Here is a 20,834-nt window from a genome sequence, read left to right as displayed (position 1 = left end):
TGCTTCTTTCTGAATTAACCCACACAAATAAATATATAACCCGTATAAACTGTCCTTCATCTTCTTCAAACCGTAAATTGACCAGAGGAAAAATCATCACACAATAACGATCTAAGTGGTATTAAACGACTTAGGATTAACCAGTAATTGGGAATTGAATTATCAACACAAAAAGAAAAATAAAGAAAACAGCAGCAAGAACTCGTAAAAAAATGAAGAACTTAAATCTTGAATTCGGATTTTAGATCGTTTTAACTAGAAATTCCAACATGAAAAAGATAGTAATTGACTCCTAGAAACTTTCTAGTTCATCAATTGATCCTTAAACATCAATACGAAATCGAATTTTTGGATGAACACAACGTTTGACTTTTGAAATATAAAACTTTGACTCGATAATTAAGACTCGATATATGGAATTGGCTTTTGAAACTTTGCAGGTAGAATCACGACCTGAATTGGATCCCTTTTGCATTTTTAGTTTTTGCAATTTATTGTGAAATCAAATTTTTGGAAGAATGAACCAAGAACAGGGGTCGACGAATATATTTCTGTTCATTTTCTGTTTTTAAAATGAAATGTAGTTGTGCACTAGTTGTATATAAGATGATAATCGAGTAATTTAAGATATAAAATAAAAAGCAGAATAGATGTGTAACTGCATCGTACAATATCCTGTTTTCTTTATAATTTATATTTAATATTTATATTAATAATTACATATATTAGATATATTAATAATAATAAAAATACTAATAATAATACTAGTTATAATAATGTTAATATTATTAATGATAATAATAACATTAATAATAATACAACTCGAATCTAAAATAATAATATTACTAACACAAATATTAATATTAACAATAATAATAATAATAATAATAATGAAAGTAATAATAGTGATATTAATATAACAATCATATTTTTAATTTGTATTTAACATATTAATAGTATATATTATAGTTGTACCACATATAACATATGTTGAGTATTATTTATTCATTTTAATATAAATACATTATATAATATGGGTTTGCATAATAAATATAATTATCTTATATATATATATATATATATATATATATATATATATATATATATATATATATATATATATATATATATATATATATATATATATGGGGCAGGTTCAAACGAGAACCACTAAAAAGGTGAGAACTGCGAGAACTATTTAATTTAATAGTTTTTATGCGTTTAAATGCAACAAATTATATGCAAATGTTAATTAATGCACATTTCATTAACAAACATATGTTAATTAGCTCAAATTACATGTTAAATTGTTAATTATATGAAACTGTTCACATATTCGAAAACAAATATGCACATGTGAACGAGAAACTATATATTTAATTATATAGGTAAAATATAAGTGTTTTTCAACTATTTTATGCTCATTCATACTCTTCATCAAGGTTTATGTGTGATTCAATCTAGTTACATGTGAAAATCTTTATAAATTAAGAGGTTCTCGCAGTTCTCGCCATTTTAATGGTTCTCGTTTGAACTTTTGGCTATATATATATATATATATATATATATATATATATATATATAAGTATTATATATATTTAATCAAAATTATTATATTATTTTATCATAGAAAATAAAAATATAACTTTTAACATATAATATATACAACTTTATATATATTCTAGTATACTTATAATAAAAATTATGTACATAAATCATCTATAGATATAGATTCATTTTAACGATAACTTACTTATTTTGTATCTGATTTCACATTTTCAATTCTGATGATTAACCTGTATTCTATCATTTCAAATTAATGTGTACTTTTATATTTATATTTATATATACATATTTACATATTTATTTACTCACAATTGTTCGTGAATCGTGTGGAACAGTCAAAGGTCAAACGGTTTCATGTAAGCAGTTCATAAATTTTGAGGCTCAATATTATAGACTTTGCTTATTGTGTCGAAATCATATAAGAATAAAGTTTAAATTTGGTGAGAAATTTCCGGGTCGTCACAGTCGGGTGCCATCTAGATCTGCTCAAACACTTCTAGTTGTACGTAATTCTTCATTTATATCAACTCCTGCATATTTCAAGCATTAATGAGTCGAAGAACATATGGTATGACCATATAAGTAACCGAGTTGTAACAAAAGTACCCGAGTCAAGGAACATATGGTATGAGAAGATATATGAACATATGGTATGACCATAAGGAACATATGGTAATAACATTAGCGAAAATAGTACCCGAGTTGTAACAAAAAAAGACATGAATAATAATAACCAACGAATACTTGACTTTATAGTCTTCTCACTTCCTTCTAGCTGTTGCATGACCTGCATAAGCTATGTAAACCAAATTGAGAGCACGTGACATGGAATCTAAACAAATCAGTTATACTGATTGTCTAGAGATGTTGCAGAACTACATGTAACCATGAATGTCAAAAAAAAAAAAAAAAAAAAAAAAAAAAAAAAAAAAACTTGTGTAATCTTAAAAATGTAAGTAGCAAGGCACACCAATTAAAATCGGAAGCCACGTGTGCAGGGTCAAAATGGATCTGACCAGGTATAATTTTTATGTTGTGAATGCTTTGTTCAGCACACCTCGTATTGGAAGATTGAATCAGCCACACAAAACCAACTCGTGCAGCGAGCTTCTTTTTTCATGCGCTTCAATTCTTTCAAATCTTTGAACTCACGAATAACATTTTTTCTACATTCTCTACCGAACCTCTTGCTATTAAACCTGGAACAGTGTTTTCAAAAGCCTATTAAGGTCAATTAAGGATCAAATGAAAGATCAGCGATTCAGAAAAGATGCGACAAAAACTGATTTATAGTTCCCTTCGCTCTACATAATAATAAAAAAAAAACCCTCTGAACCACCTACGACCTACCAATGGCATTTAAAAACAAATGACCTTTTTTCCTATTAGTCACAAACATATGCAACATTTTTCGTTAAACGATGACAAACGAAGAAACACAGTCAGGAAATGGGACAAATAAAAAATTAACAACAGAGTCATAACACTGCATGAAACACTCAATCTACACTCCAACTATGTTTGAGATGAACTCCTCTACCTACAAAGGATAGGTAGAAACGAAGTCACGAAACTCCATAATATGATCTTTATTAAGTAGACAAATGACATAAACAGTATTAATCAAGAGTAAAAATCAAGACCATTTATTCTTTTACAGAGGTATCCTTCTTGACGTTTTTTGAGTCCGTTCAGATTTTCCATCAGTACAACCTGTGAAATCAGACACCGTATATTTCATGCCAGGAATTCAAGAAATCAAATATCATCCAGATTTGAAAATCAAAGATACTAAAATTTGTTGGGATTTAACAAGTTCATAAAATACTTAAACCATTTTAAGAATTAAGAAAGCGGAAGCATGTTAATTACCAATTTAAAACTTGTTAATCTTTAACCAATTAAAGTTAAATCCCAATTAGGATCAAGTTGTGATATACACTTACAAACTACAAGCAAGTAAAGAGATTATACCTACTCCAAGCTTGCTAGTAAATGATGAAGATGATGATGTTGAATGGAGCTCCAAAACTATGAAACCTCAAGTTGTTATACCCCAAACTTTGCACCAACACTTTGTACTTTGGTTAGGATTTTTAACACTTGAATTAAACTTGCAAAAACCAAAATCTTGAACCCCTTTGAGCTCCCTCTAACCCACGGCCAGCAGCAGCAGATTTTCAAGGTTTTGTGCAGTTTTTTTTGCTTAGTTTACTCATGTCTTGATGTGTGTTTGCATGTTATAGGAATTGGGAAAGCATGGGCATCAAAGGGAATCTCTAGCATGCTTCTTCAACTCCCAATGCCTTTACAAGGATTATTTAATAATATACATTATATAAAAAAAAAAAAGACTGATTTTATAAAATCAGTTTTTTTTATAAAACTTAATTTTATAAAACACATTATATAAACATGTATATTATTTGTCATGTATATTTTATAAAACCAATTTTATAAAATGTGACATAACTTAATTATTTAACCTATAAATAATTAAATCCTTGTTATATAAGTTATTTCATAACTTATATATATAAACATATCAAGTGACATTATTTAAGAAACCCTTTTCTTTAAAGTTCAAGTGTCGTGTATTTAATCAACGATCCAACCGCTAAAATTAAATACGAATAAAGTGTCGGTAAGTTTGTTATTGGGTATGACCCGACTTGGATCATAACACATTAGCCACATTAATTTAATATGTCTCTCGGGCATGCGAAATACCTTCAATCTCCCACTTGCACGAGAAACATAAGAAATTAATGCAAGTGATGGATACAGCCTAACACACCGTCCATCACCCCTAATATGTTATGACTTTATGCCATTCAATAACATCATCCCTTTTCGAGCTCCCTACTCGAACTGATATATGTAGGTGAATCTTTCATTATTTCCTTTCGTCCTAGATGTCATGTTAAATCCAAGAGATACAGAGTGATCACTCTCTTATAGATTTAACTTTTCAGGCCTTAGACATCTGACTCTCAACGAATAAGAGGGACAAATTCCATCTTGACTACATACGTCCTAGATATACACTTTGTAATATACCTGAGTTCTTCCTTATGTACTACCATGTTTCAGAATAGCGAAGGAAAGAATCAAGGCACAGTACTTGGTGAATATCCGAACCCAATATGTATCTCAGGTCAGAGGATACAATGATATTCGCCTTTACTCAAGATTACATGTGATCAACCACAAAGGCTCTATACAGTAATTCTTGAGAGCGGGTCTTCCAATATTTGTTTCCCACAAATATCTATGAACCTTGGTTGCAACCTTGCCCCACATTCAACCTATGAATGTATACCAATCCAAGTTCATAATAGTCTAAACCTCACACTTGTTCCCACAAATGTGATCGACTACGGAATTTAGAATAGTTGCTTATTCATGGATGAAATATGCAAAATAGGAACATGACTCATAATTAAATTAATACCATAATCATATTAATGAGTTTGAACTAATTCGTTCCGTTACAATACATAAAGTAGATCAATTCCAATCACTAGAATATCGAAGCCCTAACGCACAAACATGTCCCTCATGTTTTGGCCCATGTAAAAGCTTCGTGAGTGGATCCGCAACATTATGATCTGTGTGAACTTTGTGAATACATATCTTTCCCTTTTCAACCTCATCCCTGATGTAGTTGAATCTCCGCTCAATGTGACGAGTCTTTTGATGAGCACGAGGTTCCTTGATTTGAGCAATCGCACCCTCGTTGTCACAAAAGATCTCAAGAGGGTCCTGAATGGAAGGGACCACTCCTAAGTCGTCGATGAATTTCTTCATCCATGCAGCTTCCTGAGCTGCCAGTGAGGCGGCAATGTACTCCGACTCTGTAGTGGATAACGCAACAACCTCCTGTTTCGAACTCTTCCAAGAGACCGCACCACCATTTAACATGAAGACATAACCGGATTGTGATCGAGAGTCATCTCGATCAGTTTGGAAACTCGCGTCCACGTAACCTTTTACGGCGAGTTCCTCCTCACCAGACCCGTATATTAGAAACATATCCTTAGTTCTCCTAAGGTATTTCAATATACTTTTAACAGCAATCCAATGACTGTTTCCTGGGTTGTTCTGGTATCTACTTGTCAAGCTTAGAGCGCATGACACATCCGGTCTAGTACATATCATTGCATACATGATAGACCCAATAGCGGATGCATATGGGACTTTCTTCATTCTCTCTTGTTCATCTTTCGTGGTAGGACACTGAGATGAACTGAGAATGGTTCCTCTTTGAACAGGTACCAAACCTTTCTTAGAGTTTTCCATCTTGAACCTTTTCAAGATTTTATCAATGTATGTACTTTGACTTAAACCTATCAATCTCTTGGATCTATTTCTATAGATCCCTATCCCCAATATGTATTGTGCATCTCCAAGATCCTTAATGGAGAAGCAACTCTTTAGCCAAGTTTTGACTCCTTGCATTGTGGTAATATCATTCCCAAATAATAATATATCATCCACATATAGTACAAGGAACATGATGGTGCTCCCACTAGCTTTCTTATATACACAAGCTTCATCACCATTTTTAATGAAGCCAAATTTCTCGGCTTCCTCATTAAAACGATGATTCCACATTCTAGATGCTTGTTTCAATCCGTAGATTGACTTCTTTAACTTGCATACACTTTTAGGATATTTTGGATCAACAAAACCTTCAGGCTGGACCATATAGACATCTTCCATAAGATATCCATTTAGGAAAGCGGTTTTGACATCCATTTGCCATATTTCATAGTCGTAGTGAGCAGCAATGGCAAATAATATCCTAATAGACTTTAGCATTGCCACAGGCGAGAAAGTTTCATCATAATCAACCCCTTGAGTTTGAGTGAAACCTTTTGCAACAAGTCTAGCTTTATATGTATCCAAGTTTCCATGTATGTCGGTTTTCATTTTGAAAAGCCATTTGCAATCAACTAGCTTAGAGCTAGGAGGTTGCTCAACAAGTTCCCACACTTGGTTTTCATACATGGATTGCATCTCGGCGTTCATGGCCTCCTGCCATTTATCTTTATCAATCCTTGATAAAGCATCTTGGTAGTTTGTTGGTTCATCCAAATCAACCGTATAGCAACCATCTATGAGAAACCCATATCTCTCAGGAGGATTGCTAATCCTACCAGATCTACGAATGTCTTGTGTATTTTGATCATCCATTTGATCACTATCAACATTTTCATGTTGAGTGCTAGTGTCAACCAATTGTGTATCATCTACTTGATCTTGAACCTCTTCAAGATCTATCTTCCTTTCACTATTTCCTTCCATTAGGAACTTAGTTTCAAGGAATTCCGCCTTCCGAGCAATAAATACATTCTGCTCGGATGGATCATAGAAATAGTATCCCATATCATCCTTGGGATATCCTATGAAGATACACTTCGTGGATCGAGCATTCAACTTATTAGGGACGTAACGCTTAGGATAAGCTTCACATCCCCATACTTTTAAGTATGATAGAGATGGAGGTTTACCAAACCACATCTCGTGAGGAGTTCGTTCCACTTTCTTGGTTGGGGCCATATTTAAAATACGAGCCGCGGAGCTTAGACAATAACCCCAAAATGATAGAGGCAACGAGCTTCTTGCCATCATAGATCGAACCATATCCATTAGGGTTCGGTTCCTCCTTTCGGAAACTCCATTAAGTTGGGGTGTTCCGGGTGGAGTAAGTTGTGAGATAATTCCACAACTCCTAAGATGATCTTGGAAGACATCGCTTAGGTATTCACCTCCTCTATCGGTACGTAGTACCTTAATTGTCTTATTGAGTTGATTTTGTACTTCGTTTTGATATTCTTTGAATGCTTCAAACGTTTCGTCCTTGTGTCTTAATAAGTAGACATATCCGAAACGACTAAAGTCATCAATGAAAGTAACAAAGTATCTTTCACCTTTCCTAGTCATGGGTTTAAAGGGTCCACATACATCCGAATGTATTAATCCCAATAAATCCTTAGCCCTTTCATAAGTCCCTTTGAAAGGTGCTTTAGTCATCTTGCCTTGTAAACAAGATTCACATACATCAAACGAATCCATTTCATTTGATTTCAAAAGTCCATTCTTTTGAAGTGTATGTATTCGGTTCTTGTTTATGTGACCAAGGCGACAATGCCATAAGTAGGAATCACTCAAATCCCTTTTGAGTTTCTTGGTGCTTGTATGGTACATTGAGCTACTAGATGATGTGTCATCATGAACCAATTCATAAATTCCATTTGAAGGCGAAGCCTTGAAATAGAATACATAATCTTTAGAAACATGAATATCATCATCAATAAAATTAACAACGTAACCACATTGTTTTAAGCGAGAAATAGAAATAATGTTTCTACACAAATCCGGAGCATACAAAACATTTTCTATAATAAGTTCCAATCCGCTTGGAAGCTTCAAAATAAAATCTCCTTGAGCTTTAACATGCACCTTTGCACCATTGCCCATATAGAGACTTGATGTTCCCGCCTTATGATCACTTCTTTTGAACCCCTGCAAAGAATTGCAAATATGAGTTCCACATCCAGTGTCTAATACCCATGTATTAGAAGAAGTAATACTAAGCTCTATATATACCATATATATATTACCTGAGGTTTGCCCTGCATCCCTCTTGTCCTTCAACTCCTTAAGATAGATCGGACAGTTTCGTTTCCAATGACCCATTTCACCGCAACCGAAACATGGGTCTTCCTTGGGGTTTGCCTTCTCGGCTACCTTTTGCTTCTTAGCCTTGTTGATGGTTGGGGTAACCATCTTCCCCTTCCCTTTGCCTTGGTAAGCGGGTCCTTTTCTCTTAGCCACCTTTGGCTTAGAGGTCTTACCTTTGGACCCACCTTGATCGATTGCTAACACGGGTAAAGCCCTTTTACCCATGCTAGTTTCCGCCGTTCTAAGCATACCGTGAAGCTCACCTATGCTCTTATCCATCCCATTCATATTGTAATTAATTACAAATTGATCAAACCTTTTTGATAGGGAGTTAAGGATAAGATCGGTGGCTAACTCATTAGATATGTTTAGGTTAAGACGGTTAGCACGATCAATAAGGCTCTTCATTTTGAGGACATAAGAGGAGACGGATTGGGTGTCATCCATACGACATGCATGTAGCGCTCGAACCGTTTCGAAGCGCTCGACACGTGCTTGTTGAAGGAACATCTCCTTCAATTGCGTAATCATGTCATATGCACTATGATGTTCGAAATCCTTTTGGAGTTCGGGTATCATAGTCCCAAGCATTAGACAAGCGACTTGCACCGAATCGGCGCAATACTTGTCATAATAAGTCATGCCCTCTATATCTTCCTCATCCGGTTGGTCGGGAATAGGGTCCTCCAACACATACGCTTTGTCCTCAAGTTTGAGGACAATCCTAAGATTACGGAACCAATCCATAAAGTTCGTATGGTTGAGTTTGTCTTTCTCGAGGAGAGACCTTAATGATAGGTTGTTTAGGTTAAGTGGTGCGTTGTTCATGTTGTTGTTGTTATTAGCGGCCATCTACAAAATTCAACAAAGTTCTTTTAAGTATTGATTTCAAATTTAATAAACAATACCCTTTTAATTTGTTTTATTAAATATTAGAATCCAACGGTAAATCAAATTTCGGTTAGGTGACCTTTATCCCGTCATTTGATTTAGCTAGGTAGTCTTAATGACAATTGCAATCCTTTTGCAACTTCTAAGTTATGGGATCATGCAATCCTTTTGCATGGCATATTAATCCCATCAACGCCTATTTGTTCCTCATGCTTCGGTGACCCTAAGTTCATGATTCCCAAATCAAGTCGTCCTACTTGCGTAGACATGTAGACTTAACATACAAGTGGTTAGGTGACCTTTATCCCACATGTATGCGAAGTGTACCTTATTCACATTAGTTCACTCATGACGGTTAGGTGACCTTTATCCCATCAAGAGATTCCTAATATGTCTAAGTGTTTCCACAAAAGGATGGCGTTTAACTTGTTTGCCTTGTTTTAGTTAAGGGATTTTAAGTTTTCATAATTCTAGTTTAAGAAAACATTTGCCATACACCAACATGCATTTGGTGTATAGTTCATTATGAAAAGCCAATTTCATGTCTATAAACCATTTTATATATATGATCCTAATCATGATCTTAATAACCGTTTATTAATGTCCTTTTAGCCATATTTAATTTAACCATTTAAATTGACGTTTTGCATGTCGTTAATTAATGTATAATTTAACCAATTAAATTTCCATTTAGCTTGTTGTTAACTTGTGTGATTAACTTGTAGCATACAAACATACAATCCACAATCATACAATAAACAACCATGCATGCAAAACAAATATGTTCACAATCAAGCCATATTGGTAGACATTTGTTTAGCCGAAAACAAATGCCACCGGATAAGGGGTAATTACACAAAGTAGGAGATTTCAAATCTCCCACTTAACCTTGCATCCAAATGCTTCTTCATGTGTTCTTCAAGTCTTCATCATTCTTCATCATTTTACAAAATATATCCTAATACATTTTGTCTAAAAAATGAAATTACAACCTAATCTATTTTACATACCAAATATAAAATAAATTACATAACCAAATGAATTATTACATGCCAAATGAATAAATATTATTACAAACCAATTGAATAAACATCAATCAACCATGCATGCAACCAAACACAAGGTCAAGGCTTAGATTGTGAACATTAACTACACAAGTGATAGGCAATACAGAATCACAAGTGATTGGAAACACAGAATCACAAGTGATCTGCAACACAGAATCACAAGTGATTGGCAGTGCAGAATCACAAGTGATCGGCAGTACAGAATCACAAGTGATCGGCAGTACAGAATCACAAGTGATCGGCAGTACAGAATGCAGAATCACAAGTGATTTTGGCCAAAATGACAACCACCCAAAACCCAAAATTTTACATTCTACTTCATGCATGTTCATAGAATGCAAAATTATAGTGGGTTTAATAACCATCTCGAAGCATATTTCAACAACTTCGGCTCTAGATACCATTGTTGGGATTTAACAAGTTCATAAAATACTTAAACCATTTTAAGAATTAAGAAAGCGGAAGCATGTTAATTACCAATTTAAAACTTGTTAATCTTTAACCAATTAAAGTTAAATCCCAATTAGGATCAAGTTGTGATATACACTTACAAACTACAAGCAAGTAAAGAGATTATACCTACTCCAAGCTTGCTAGTAAATGATGAAGATGATGATGTTGAATGGAGCTCCAAAACTATGAAACCTCAAGTTGTTATACCCCAAACTTTGCACCAACACTTTGTACTTTGGTTAGGATTTTTAACACTTGAATTAAACTTGCAAAAACCAAAATCTTGAACCCCTTTGAGCTCCCTCTAACCCACGGCCAGCAGCAGCAGATTTTCAAGGTTTTGTGCAGTTTTTTTTTGCTTAGTTTACTCATGTCTTGATGTGTGTTTGCATGTTATAGGAATTGGGAAAGCATGGGCATCAAAGGGAATCTCTAGCATGCTTCTTCAACTCCCAATGCCTTTACAAGGATTATTTAATAATATACATTATATAAAAAAAAAAAAGACTGATTTTATAAAATCAGTTTTTTTTATAAAACTTAATTTTATAAAACACATTATATAAACATGTATATTATTTGTCATGTATATTTTATAAAACCAATTTTATAAAATGTGACATAACTTAATTATTTAACCTATAAATAATTAAATCCTTGTTATATAAGTTATTTCATAACTTATATATATAAACATATCAAGTGACATTATTTAAGAAACCCTTTTCTTTAAAGTTCAAGTGTCGTGTATTTAATCAACGATCCAACCGCTAAAATTAAATACGAATAAAGTGTCGGTAAGTTTGTTATTGGGTATGACCCGACTTGGATCATAACACATTAGCCACATTAATTTAATATGTCTCTCGGGCATGCGAAATACCTTCAAAATTGACATTTATAATGTTGACCCATGTGCAGATGTTTCATCACCTATATCGCATAAACAAAATAAAACATCAACACGACAAAACATACAGATAAATTAACTAAAACACAACAAATCAAAAACACTTTAATCTGACCTGAAGCCAATGAAGTCTCTCTAGCTTTACCAAGTGGCTTAGCATAAGTAGGGGTGCATGTTAGGTTCATATCATTTGAAGTGATCAATCCTTCAAGCAGCTATGACTTCTTATATTAATGTTGCATTAAACCTTTGTAAAGTGCGAAAACGAAACCCTACACCATAGTGGCGATTATGCCAAAAAAATACACATCTTTCTCAACACTTATGGAGTAAAGCTATCACCCTGTAATAATCACTACATTCTTTTTCAATACACACTCCTAAAAAGGTTCAAAGAAATAATACCGGTATAAACAAATGGTCATTGGAATATCTTCATTGGGATTCAAATTATACGAAAACAAACATTAAGAAACGACTAAGTTATGAACAATTGTATATGATATAAATACAAACTTTCAAAGTGAAGAACCACTCTTTTCAGTGATATCCATTAAAATGTTAACATCGAAAAGGGTACTGTAAACACCATTAAAATATTAGCCACTATTTTCGACCCACGAGAATCAACCAAACTGATACATAACGTTTAAATGTAGCGATATGGATTGTTAAATAGTTAGATTGATTTCAAAAATTCAAGGCAATAAATACGTATTCATGAAGCATGTTAAATACTGATTATATTAAAGATGATCTTTTTTATACTATATCAACCCATTATATCATTACCCAAAATGACATAAGTAATCAATACAATGAACAGGTTTGAATGTTAAAAGTTTCCAATTCATACTTTTTCAACAAACTTATAAAGACAAATACCTGTCAAGAAGAGACAAATACCTGTCAAGAGATTTAACAATGGATCACACGATCATTAATAACTGTGTAATTAAGAAGCCATATTATACTTACACCCTTCAAACTTTTTAAACCAAAATTAGGGGAAAATATCACAGGTACGGAAATAGAAATTAGGGCAAACACACCTTGATATATAGCAATTACCAGTACGTAAATCTCTAATTGAATACACACAAAAAAATAAATAAAATACACCTTGAAATTAGGGCAGAATATCACATGTATGGATATCGGGATTATTATCATCGGGATTATGAATCGCTGATTGGAGTCTTCTTTTGCTGCTATTGGAATGAATCGCTGATCGGAGTATTTTAAAAAAAAAATTATAAAATCGTAGCTATGGATATTGGAATTAGGGCAAACGATCGAATTAGATTTTTGGACAAAATTGATTTTATTAATTCAAAAACAAAATTGATTTCAAAATGCAACTTAAACGTAAGAACATCCATTGCTATCTAGCAATTTTTTTCATCACCTTTTTGTGACAATTAGCAATTGAATTCCACTTGTAAGAAATGTATAGGGTTCAAACCGTGAACAAATATTAATATGAAATATACAATGAAATTGTCGATAACAACATCAACCTCGAGTTGCACTATCTTCACATGTATCCATTTGAATCCAGTGCTGATTCCAGAGAACAAAGGCATGTTATGCATATTTGATTCAATAAATTTTCTACTTTTTAAATTTTTAATCATAACCCATCAATTAGTCAATTGTTAATTAACTCACAGACAAGAATCCTGAGACACACTTCTAAAAATAGAAGTTAAAGAGCATATATTGTGTTGTACAAAAATACTACACATTTATCATAAATCTGCTCTTGGAAACTATCAATGCAGTCTTCTGTCTTGTATATGTAATCATGATAATGATAGTCCATGAAATCTTCAAGCAGTGACAAATGCTATATTTTATCTTTAAGGCTAGAACAAAGTCGATTGAATTCCTACATACAATAAAACTTAATAAGCAGAGTCTGCTAAACACTTGTAAGTAATCCAGAAATAACCGAGTTCACAAAGATTCATGGTAGATAACTAAATATAGATTAGAAATCACTATTAAAAGAAATGAAAGAAAATAAATTATAAATAATTATACTACTATATATCAACAAAAGGTTTGTGGTGTCATCTCCCGTTTTATTTTAGGGTTAAACGACACCGTGACTCTTAGTCTACTCATCAAAAAAAAATCTTACGGCCTTTTAGGGTTTTTCCCCTCTAATTTACATAGTCTACTCATCTTTCTCTGTCTTCCGTGTTCTTTACCTTCTCACTCACAATTGTTATCTGAACGGATTGACGATTTAGGCTGCAATTTCGGGTTTCAGCCGAATGATTTTTTTCGGTTTTGTTGCTGTTCTAAGCCCTAGAATTATCACTTATCTTCACAGACGATTGTTATCTGAATTGATTGAAGATTTTGGATGCAAATTGGGGTTTCAAGCGAATGATTTTTCAGGTTTCTTGCTGTTTGAAGCACTAGAATTTTGACTTATCTTCATAGCTCTTATTGCCGACATTTGTTGCGGTTTTGATGGGAGCAGTTTAAAATTGGTAAGTATTTGTTTCGATTCCACCTTAGATTATATGTGATTTCTACTATTTGCTGTTGCTGATGTTATGGTTGCAGATGGCTTCTTCCGTTCGCCTTTTGCTTCTATTGCAATTTCAATTAGCGTAAATTTTGGCATTCTGGTGGCATCTAAGCATCTATATTTTGTAAATTCATACGGGTCATGTTCTTTATTGTTTTCAGTGTTTATGCCGTTTTATCTTGGCTTCTTATTTTTTGGTGCTGACTGTGGGGGTTTCATTGTTTGCAATCCTTTTTAATTTATGTTTCTGTTCGACAATGACCCAGGGTTACCGATTACGTAAACAGCTTTAGTAATGTTTTTTGTATTAAAATTTCAGCTTGCGAGCCATTGATGGATTGTGAAGAAGGATTTTATTCTGATAACGGTGATGATTACAACAACAAAAACGACGACGAACAACATCATTAGTATTTAGATGATAGTTTTCAAGATGAAATCGAAGGTACCGATTCATATATTAATTGAAAATTTGTTAAATTTTAATGATGCTCCAACAATAGCCTTGATTTTTTAGAAATTATCATTGGATAAGGTAATAATTGAATCTTAAAATGGCCAAGTATTTGTTGTTGAAACATACAGATTATGATTTAGTAAGTACTGAAATTTATGAGGAGAATCCCTACAGAGAAAAGTGGTAATTTGGTCAGAATTGTAACTCACTAATATCTAACATAGAGTTCATATCTCATGATCTCAACTAGCTTTTACACGATAGCTACTTTTAGAGGTTACTTTAAATCACCAAGTTTGATATACTATACTTAAAAAGATTATCTCAAACATGTCTGTGTCAAATGAATTTTCAAAGTAACATATAAATAATATCGATTGAAGATATAGGGTACAAAATAGGGTTTGAGTTGATCTCAAACCTCTCCACCGCCTCCTCCTGTTAACAACATACTAAGATTAATCCTATAAAATTGTAGTGTTATTAAAGAAAAATTACAAATTACAATTACATGCAGGTGTACTCTGTCTATATGACTGTTTACAAATTAATAGTAAACTGCTCTTATTGGTTGGGTTATTTGTTAACAAAAATATTATACTTAAAACTACATGTCATTGTTTTAGCAAACTGAAAGATGAGTTGGTAAGTTATGGGGGAAAAACCATTGCATCCATGTCCCTTAATCATATACTACGTATTATTTTTTATTTATTGAATTAGCTGTTCTAATATTTGTATGACTGTGGGCAGGTGTATCGTTACATACACAGTACTAAAGAGTACGATGCTTCTACAGAACCATGGCTTATCGGTTGGTAAATCATCAACACATACACAGATAATTGCTTACCGAAAGGGCGAAAGGTATGTTCACTTTCATTGCAAATAAAGCAGCAGCGCGCGTTGACCTATTTCTAGTTGATTATAAAGTACAAAGTTTAGAATTCTTGGTTTTATACCTTTCTAATTCTTTTCTACTATTTTTGTTTTAATAAAAGGGAAATTCACTAAAATGATCTTTTTTAAAGCGACATATAATACGTCGATTAAAAAAAACTTTATTGCGAAAATGCGGACACAAATTGCAAGATATCACATTTCAAACTTTGCAGTTAGCAAAATAACATGTTGTGTATATCTAGCAATTAAGAAAATAATAATACAGCTAGAACATTCCTACATGTTTTATCCAAACTTCTTGATCATGTTAACTACATGTTTAATCAAATGAGTGAATTCATGTGATGGATAATCAATAATGTGAGACAAGTTGATCGAACCCACGAGCCAAGATTCATCAAATCAGCTTTTGTTTTAGTCTCTTTGAAGCGGTCCCTTGACTTTGGTCAACATTTTCCACCAATTGTCTAAGTTTTGCATATCTTCATCTGTCACTGCACCATTTGTTACCTTGTTCAACTTGTAGGCTGCAGCTAACTTTGTCTTACATTCTTTGCTTGCAGTTTCATGAGAAATAACTGAAACCAGTCAATTAAGACATCAAATGAGATAGATTATAAAGTAATTCATGATCAAAATTTAGAAGATTCAAGATTGCACTCGCTGGGATTTGGATAATCTTTTCCAATTATACAGTTTGCTTTTGTTTGAATGCTTAACAGAGATGTCCATGGCTCGTAAATATACTCTTTGGGCATATCTGTACTATTGTAATTAATAAAATGACTACATATTTTTTGTACTACATCATACTTTTAACGAAAACTGGCAAATTGAGTAAAGACTCACCTTTCAGAATAGGAAGAAAATGGCACCAGTAGGATCATATTTCTTCCCAAAAGCGATTGGCGAATATATACGATGATACTAACCCAGAAATAAGAAAAAAGAATGTTCAGGTCATTTTTGAGTCATGTATCACTAGTTTTAAATGGGTTAGAGGCAGAGTAATGAATCACCTGGTAGAAAAATGCAGAGCAGGAGAGCCATAACCAATTTTCATTATTAATCACCCAATCTGAATCTACAAGTCTTTCAAATACATCGCGCCCTTTTTCCCAATGAACAAACATAATTAAAAAAAAAAAAACAGAGGCTAACATTCAGATAAATGACTTGAACTTAATGGCAATTTGGTAATTTAAGACAGGTTTCGAATTTGGAAAAGTAATCAATTTAGGATAGTATTTTGAGTATGTTTAGTAGTGGGATTCAAGTAGTTTTTTCTCTAAATATTGATGGTAGCTTTTAAAAGTTTGTACCTTTATATCTGATTTGCAATTTTTTTTAAATAAAATAAAAAAACTATTTTAGAGCTGTCTTTGTTAATTGTAGTTCCCTAACGAACGCATACATTTAGCCATTGAAAGCAGAGATGACATAAACACTTACCAAATCACCACGAGTTAGAAAACAAGCAACAGAATGGCGTGCCAAATGGTGAATCAAACCCCATTTATGAAGCTTCAACAACAAGAATATATATATCAATCAATATAAAAAAATTAATGTATCATATCCACATAGCTTTTACAGTTAATTATTAATTCAAAAAGTTATAATTTGTATACCAACCTGGACCATTATTGCATCGTTCCAAGGAAACCCCGTACGAGAATCCCTCCATGCTGCTAGTAATTCGTCATCATTATTCCATGGTATCTACAAAAACTTCAAATCTTATTTCAACTGACTTTGCAGAAAAATGTGAAAATCGAGTTTGTAAGTATTTGGAATCATATATCTACTCATCAAAGTGATACATCTAGTTAGAGTATTTTTTTACTGAATTCTTACTCGGCGAGTACTCGGTGACTAACTCGGTCAAACTTGGTTAAACTCGGGATTACTCGAAAAAACGGGCAAAACTTTGGTTTACTCGGAAGATCAGTCAAATTCGGTCAATATCGGTGAAAGTCAAACTTGGTCAAACATTCGAGTACTCCCCGATTTGACGAGTACTCCCTAAATATTCTCGACAGAGTACTCCCGAATAGCGATTTTCGCTACCTTGGGTTTCATCTACAACAAAGTATTTTGGGTAATTTGTGTTGCATCATTCTATATGCTTACAAATATGGGCTAATTACCTGCCTACAAATTGCATTACCCCTCATACGATCAAAATTAGGAGTACCGAAACTAACAGTGTATAAAAATTCTCTCCATATAAGCTGCAAAAGCCAAAATTACAAATAAAAAAATAAAATAAAATAAAATAAGATATACAAAACATTTAATCAAGCATGCTGACCTGTCCATTAAGCGAAACAGGTGGAAGTGTATGATTTTTAACCTCTTTTTCTATTTCTTTGAGGCACTGGTAGAAGTACCTTGAAGATAAGCAACCAAACTTCTATACAACACCAAACGAATCAAATTAGAACCTAAAAAAACAATAATAACAAAGAAAAAAATGTGACTTACCTACTTTTAAGTAAGGGGATAACATTGCTGTTGCAGGTTTTATAAATGGAGACGGATCACCCAACGGTTTCTCGAATTTCGCAACCCATTCCTGAACATGTGTATCATAAACACCAAAAAATCAACATGTAAAAGAATAAGTAATGGAAGAAAACTTCATTATTTTAACCAGAAACAGAAACCAGTACTGTTGTTGATCAAGAAAAATGACCTTATCACTGGTTGATTCTTTAAGCCTTCTCAATGCTTCAGATTCACCACCTTTAAATATATATATGGTTCCTCCTGCAAGATTAAAATTTTTAACATGAGTATGCACAAGTTATAAATGAAAAAACAAAGACTTTTGCATTCATAAATAGGCTAATTATTACATTAACCTCGTGAATGTCTTCGTATCCAAGTTGTTTAAGTGTTGGAACTTCGAAAACCTCACAATTTTTAAGATCTCCTACGGGAGGAATCGTAGAATACGTGATAAGAGAGTGAAGATGATAACCAACGAGGTTCGCCAACAAGTTTCAGAATCAGCTGGCTATTCATTGGCGGCCTTCCTCCATTCTGTTTATTAATAAAGAATAAATATTTTTTCAAAAAATAAACAATAAAATTTTCAGTAATAAGAAACATAAATGTATTTACTCAATAAGTACCTTTTCGATAAACCCAGCAGGATCAAACAGCGTATGACTCACTGGAGAGAATATCTCTATGCCATTTTCTAAAGCATAATTCTGTATGCAAAAAGGAGTATTTTATTCATAAACCTCAAAAGGAAGTACATCAAAGCAAATTTGATCAAATAAAAGCATATATCATTATGCAATATAACATGATAAACAACACATATGCCCAAGTAAATAGGAGAAACTAAGAGAGTCAACAAGTGATTTAGGTCTAACTTAATATCTATTTAGTTAGGCCTATATATCGTTAGTTATATAACATATATGTGTGATGACGATAGAGTATGAAATTCTGTCACATGGCCATCAATACTATGCAATACAAAGTTCAGATTCAGATATATATACATATAGGAGAGTATATTTTACCTTGACTTTACTATCTAAACCTTGATAATATGGTTCTGTATCAAACTCATAGCACAACCTTTTGATGTCCCACTGCAATCAAGATCACGTATAATTAATAAAGTCAAAAGATCTACCAGGCTAGTACAATTCACAACAACTTTGCTTACAATAAGTATCACAATCACAATGTTATACAAGTTAGTGAAATCAAGGCTGCAAATTCAACCCATATACTTGCAAACGGGCGAAGATCATACTAACTGTAGATTTTTTTATTTTAACTTACATTACTATTACTATTACCCTGTACGATTATTATAAAAAATATTGATTGATGATTGATATATAATCAATATTTTATACTGTGATTGAATTTATAGCAATCCACCTTTTTATAAATTTAAAAAGTGGTTAAAAAATATATTTTTCCACTTTACAAATTATTTATTCTCACTGCATTGCAAACATTCCAGGAATACAAGGCAAAACTGACACTTAACAGGCAAATAAGTTGAAACATTTGGACTAACAGTATTACCTTCCAACATCAACTCAAGAACTTTAACCGCTTCTTCCGTGTTTCCCGCCTGAAAATACGCTGTAATCAAAGTATTAAAAGTATACACATTTGGAACCAACCCTTGCTTAGGAATATCATCAAACGTCTCTTTACATTCCTTCACCATTTTCTTCTTTGAAAAACCGCTCATCAAAGCATTATAATTAATAACACTGACTCGGCTTCAAACCCAATTCCACCAAATATGTCTACCGGCCAACATGAAGATATTACTTTTAACTAAAATAAATTGCTCAATAATAATAATAAATAAAAAAAAACCCTTAAATCTGCAAATCATAAATATAATTATTAGGTTTGAAAAACGCGTTACGAAATTGAAATCGTTTCAGATTCATGGTTAGGGTATCAAGTTCTTTCTTTCTTTTTTTTTTTTTTTTTTTTTATCATAGAATTCAGTTTATGCATTACAGACCATCAATCAATCTTAGTAATCAATTCAAACCATAATTTAAGTAACAAAAATTGAAATTACCTGCAACCCGATTGCAATATCAAACTGTTAAAAAGGTCGCATAAAGGAATTGTAGTTAGAAATATTCTTGGCTTAATCAACCGCAAATGAAAATTCTTCATGGTGGAATCTTCAAAAAATCAATTCGGATTTGACGACACATAAATACATATTGACATCATCCATCTGATTGTAAACCGTGTTTGTATGATTCCGAACACTCATACCTTAAAATGACGAAAATAAACTGATGGGATTGTTTGAACGGTTTTTGTTTATGGATTAGGGTTTTTTTTTTTTTTGCTCTGGAAGATGGGTACTAGTTTTGTGATAATAAAAACTGAATAAGAATCAGTTTTTGTACCATTGTTTAGTGTTACGGGTGAGGGTAAATTGGGAAAAGAATATAAATCTGACATGAGAGAGACAAATCTTACATCAGATCAATCACATCCATAGCTATTGAATAGTTGTGATCATCTTATTTAAGAAATTTAAAAATAATCTGACATAATTATCACTTTACGTTAATAAGTAGTGTAAATGTAAATGTAGAATAGATGTAGATGTAGAAGCGTAGATTGCTTTGGTAGCGTGACGTTTTTGATCATAGGTGTACGTACAATTTTTTTTTTAAATGGCTGAGATTAAAAGCTTAAATCTCATCCAAGGGGTGAGTTTCTTCCAGCTAGGATTTTTTGAAAAAAGGTTATGTAATAAAAGTTTTGTAATAATAGATAAAAAAGAGATATTTCTATATATTTTTTTTGTGAATTGCTGAAAATTTTATTAAA

General features: G+C 32.7%; 1 protein-coding gene across 1 annotated transcript; it reads right to left on the bottom strand.

Annotated features, from left to right (window-relative positions):
* Positions 1-15,655: 15,655 nt before the first annotated feature.
* LOC139888633 ((6-4)DNA photolyase-like) lies at positions 15,656-19,465 on the bottom strand. The gene is given in 16 exon segments (XM_071871629.1): positions 15,656-16,060; positions 16,332-16,409; positions 16,502-16,593; positions 16,935-17,006; positions 17,118-17,204; positions 17,633-17,716; positions 17,797-17,895; positions 17,974-18,060; positions 18,181-18,245; positions 18,248-18,254; positions 18,350-18,454; positions 18,456-18,530; positions 18,623-18,703; positions 19,025-19,096; positions 19,141-19,219; positions 19,461-19,465. Coding segments are annotated over 14 exon segments (945 nt in total). The 3' UTR covers positions 15,656-16,060; positions 16,332-16,409; positions 16,502-16,566.
* Between the last annotated feature and the right edge of the window lie 1,369 nt (positions 19,466-20,834).

Source organism: Rutidosis leptorrhynchoides, chromosome 2 (genome assembly GCF_046630445.1).
Source record: "Rutidosis leptorrhynchoides isolate AG116_Rl617_1_P2 chromosome 2, CSIRO_AGI_Rlap_v1, whole genome shotgun sequence".
NCBI lineage: Eukaryota > Viridiplantae > Streptophyta > Magnoliopsida > Asterales > Asteraceae > Rutidosis > Rutidosis leptorrhynchoides.
This window is presented reverse-complemented; position numbering and strand designations above follow the sequence as displayed.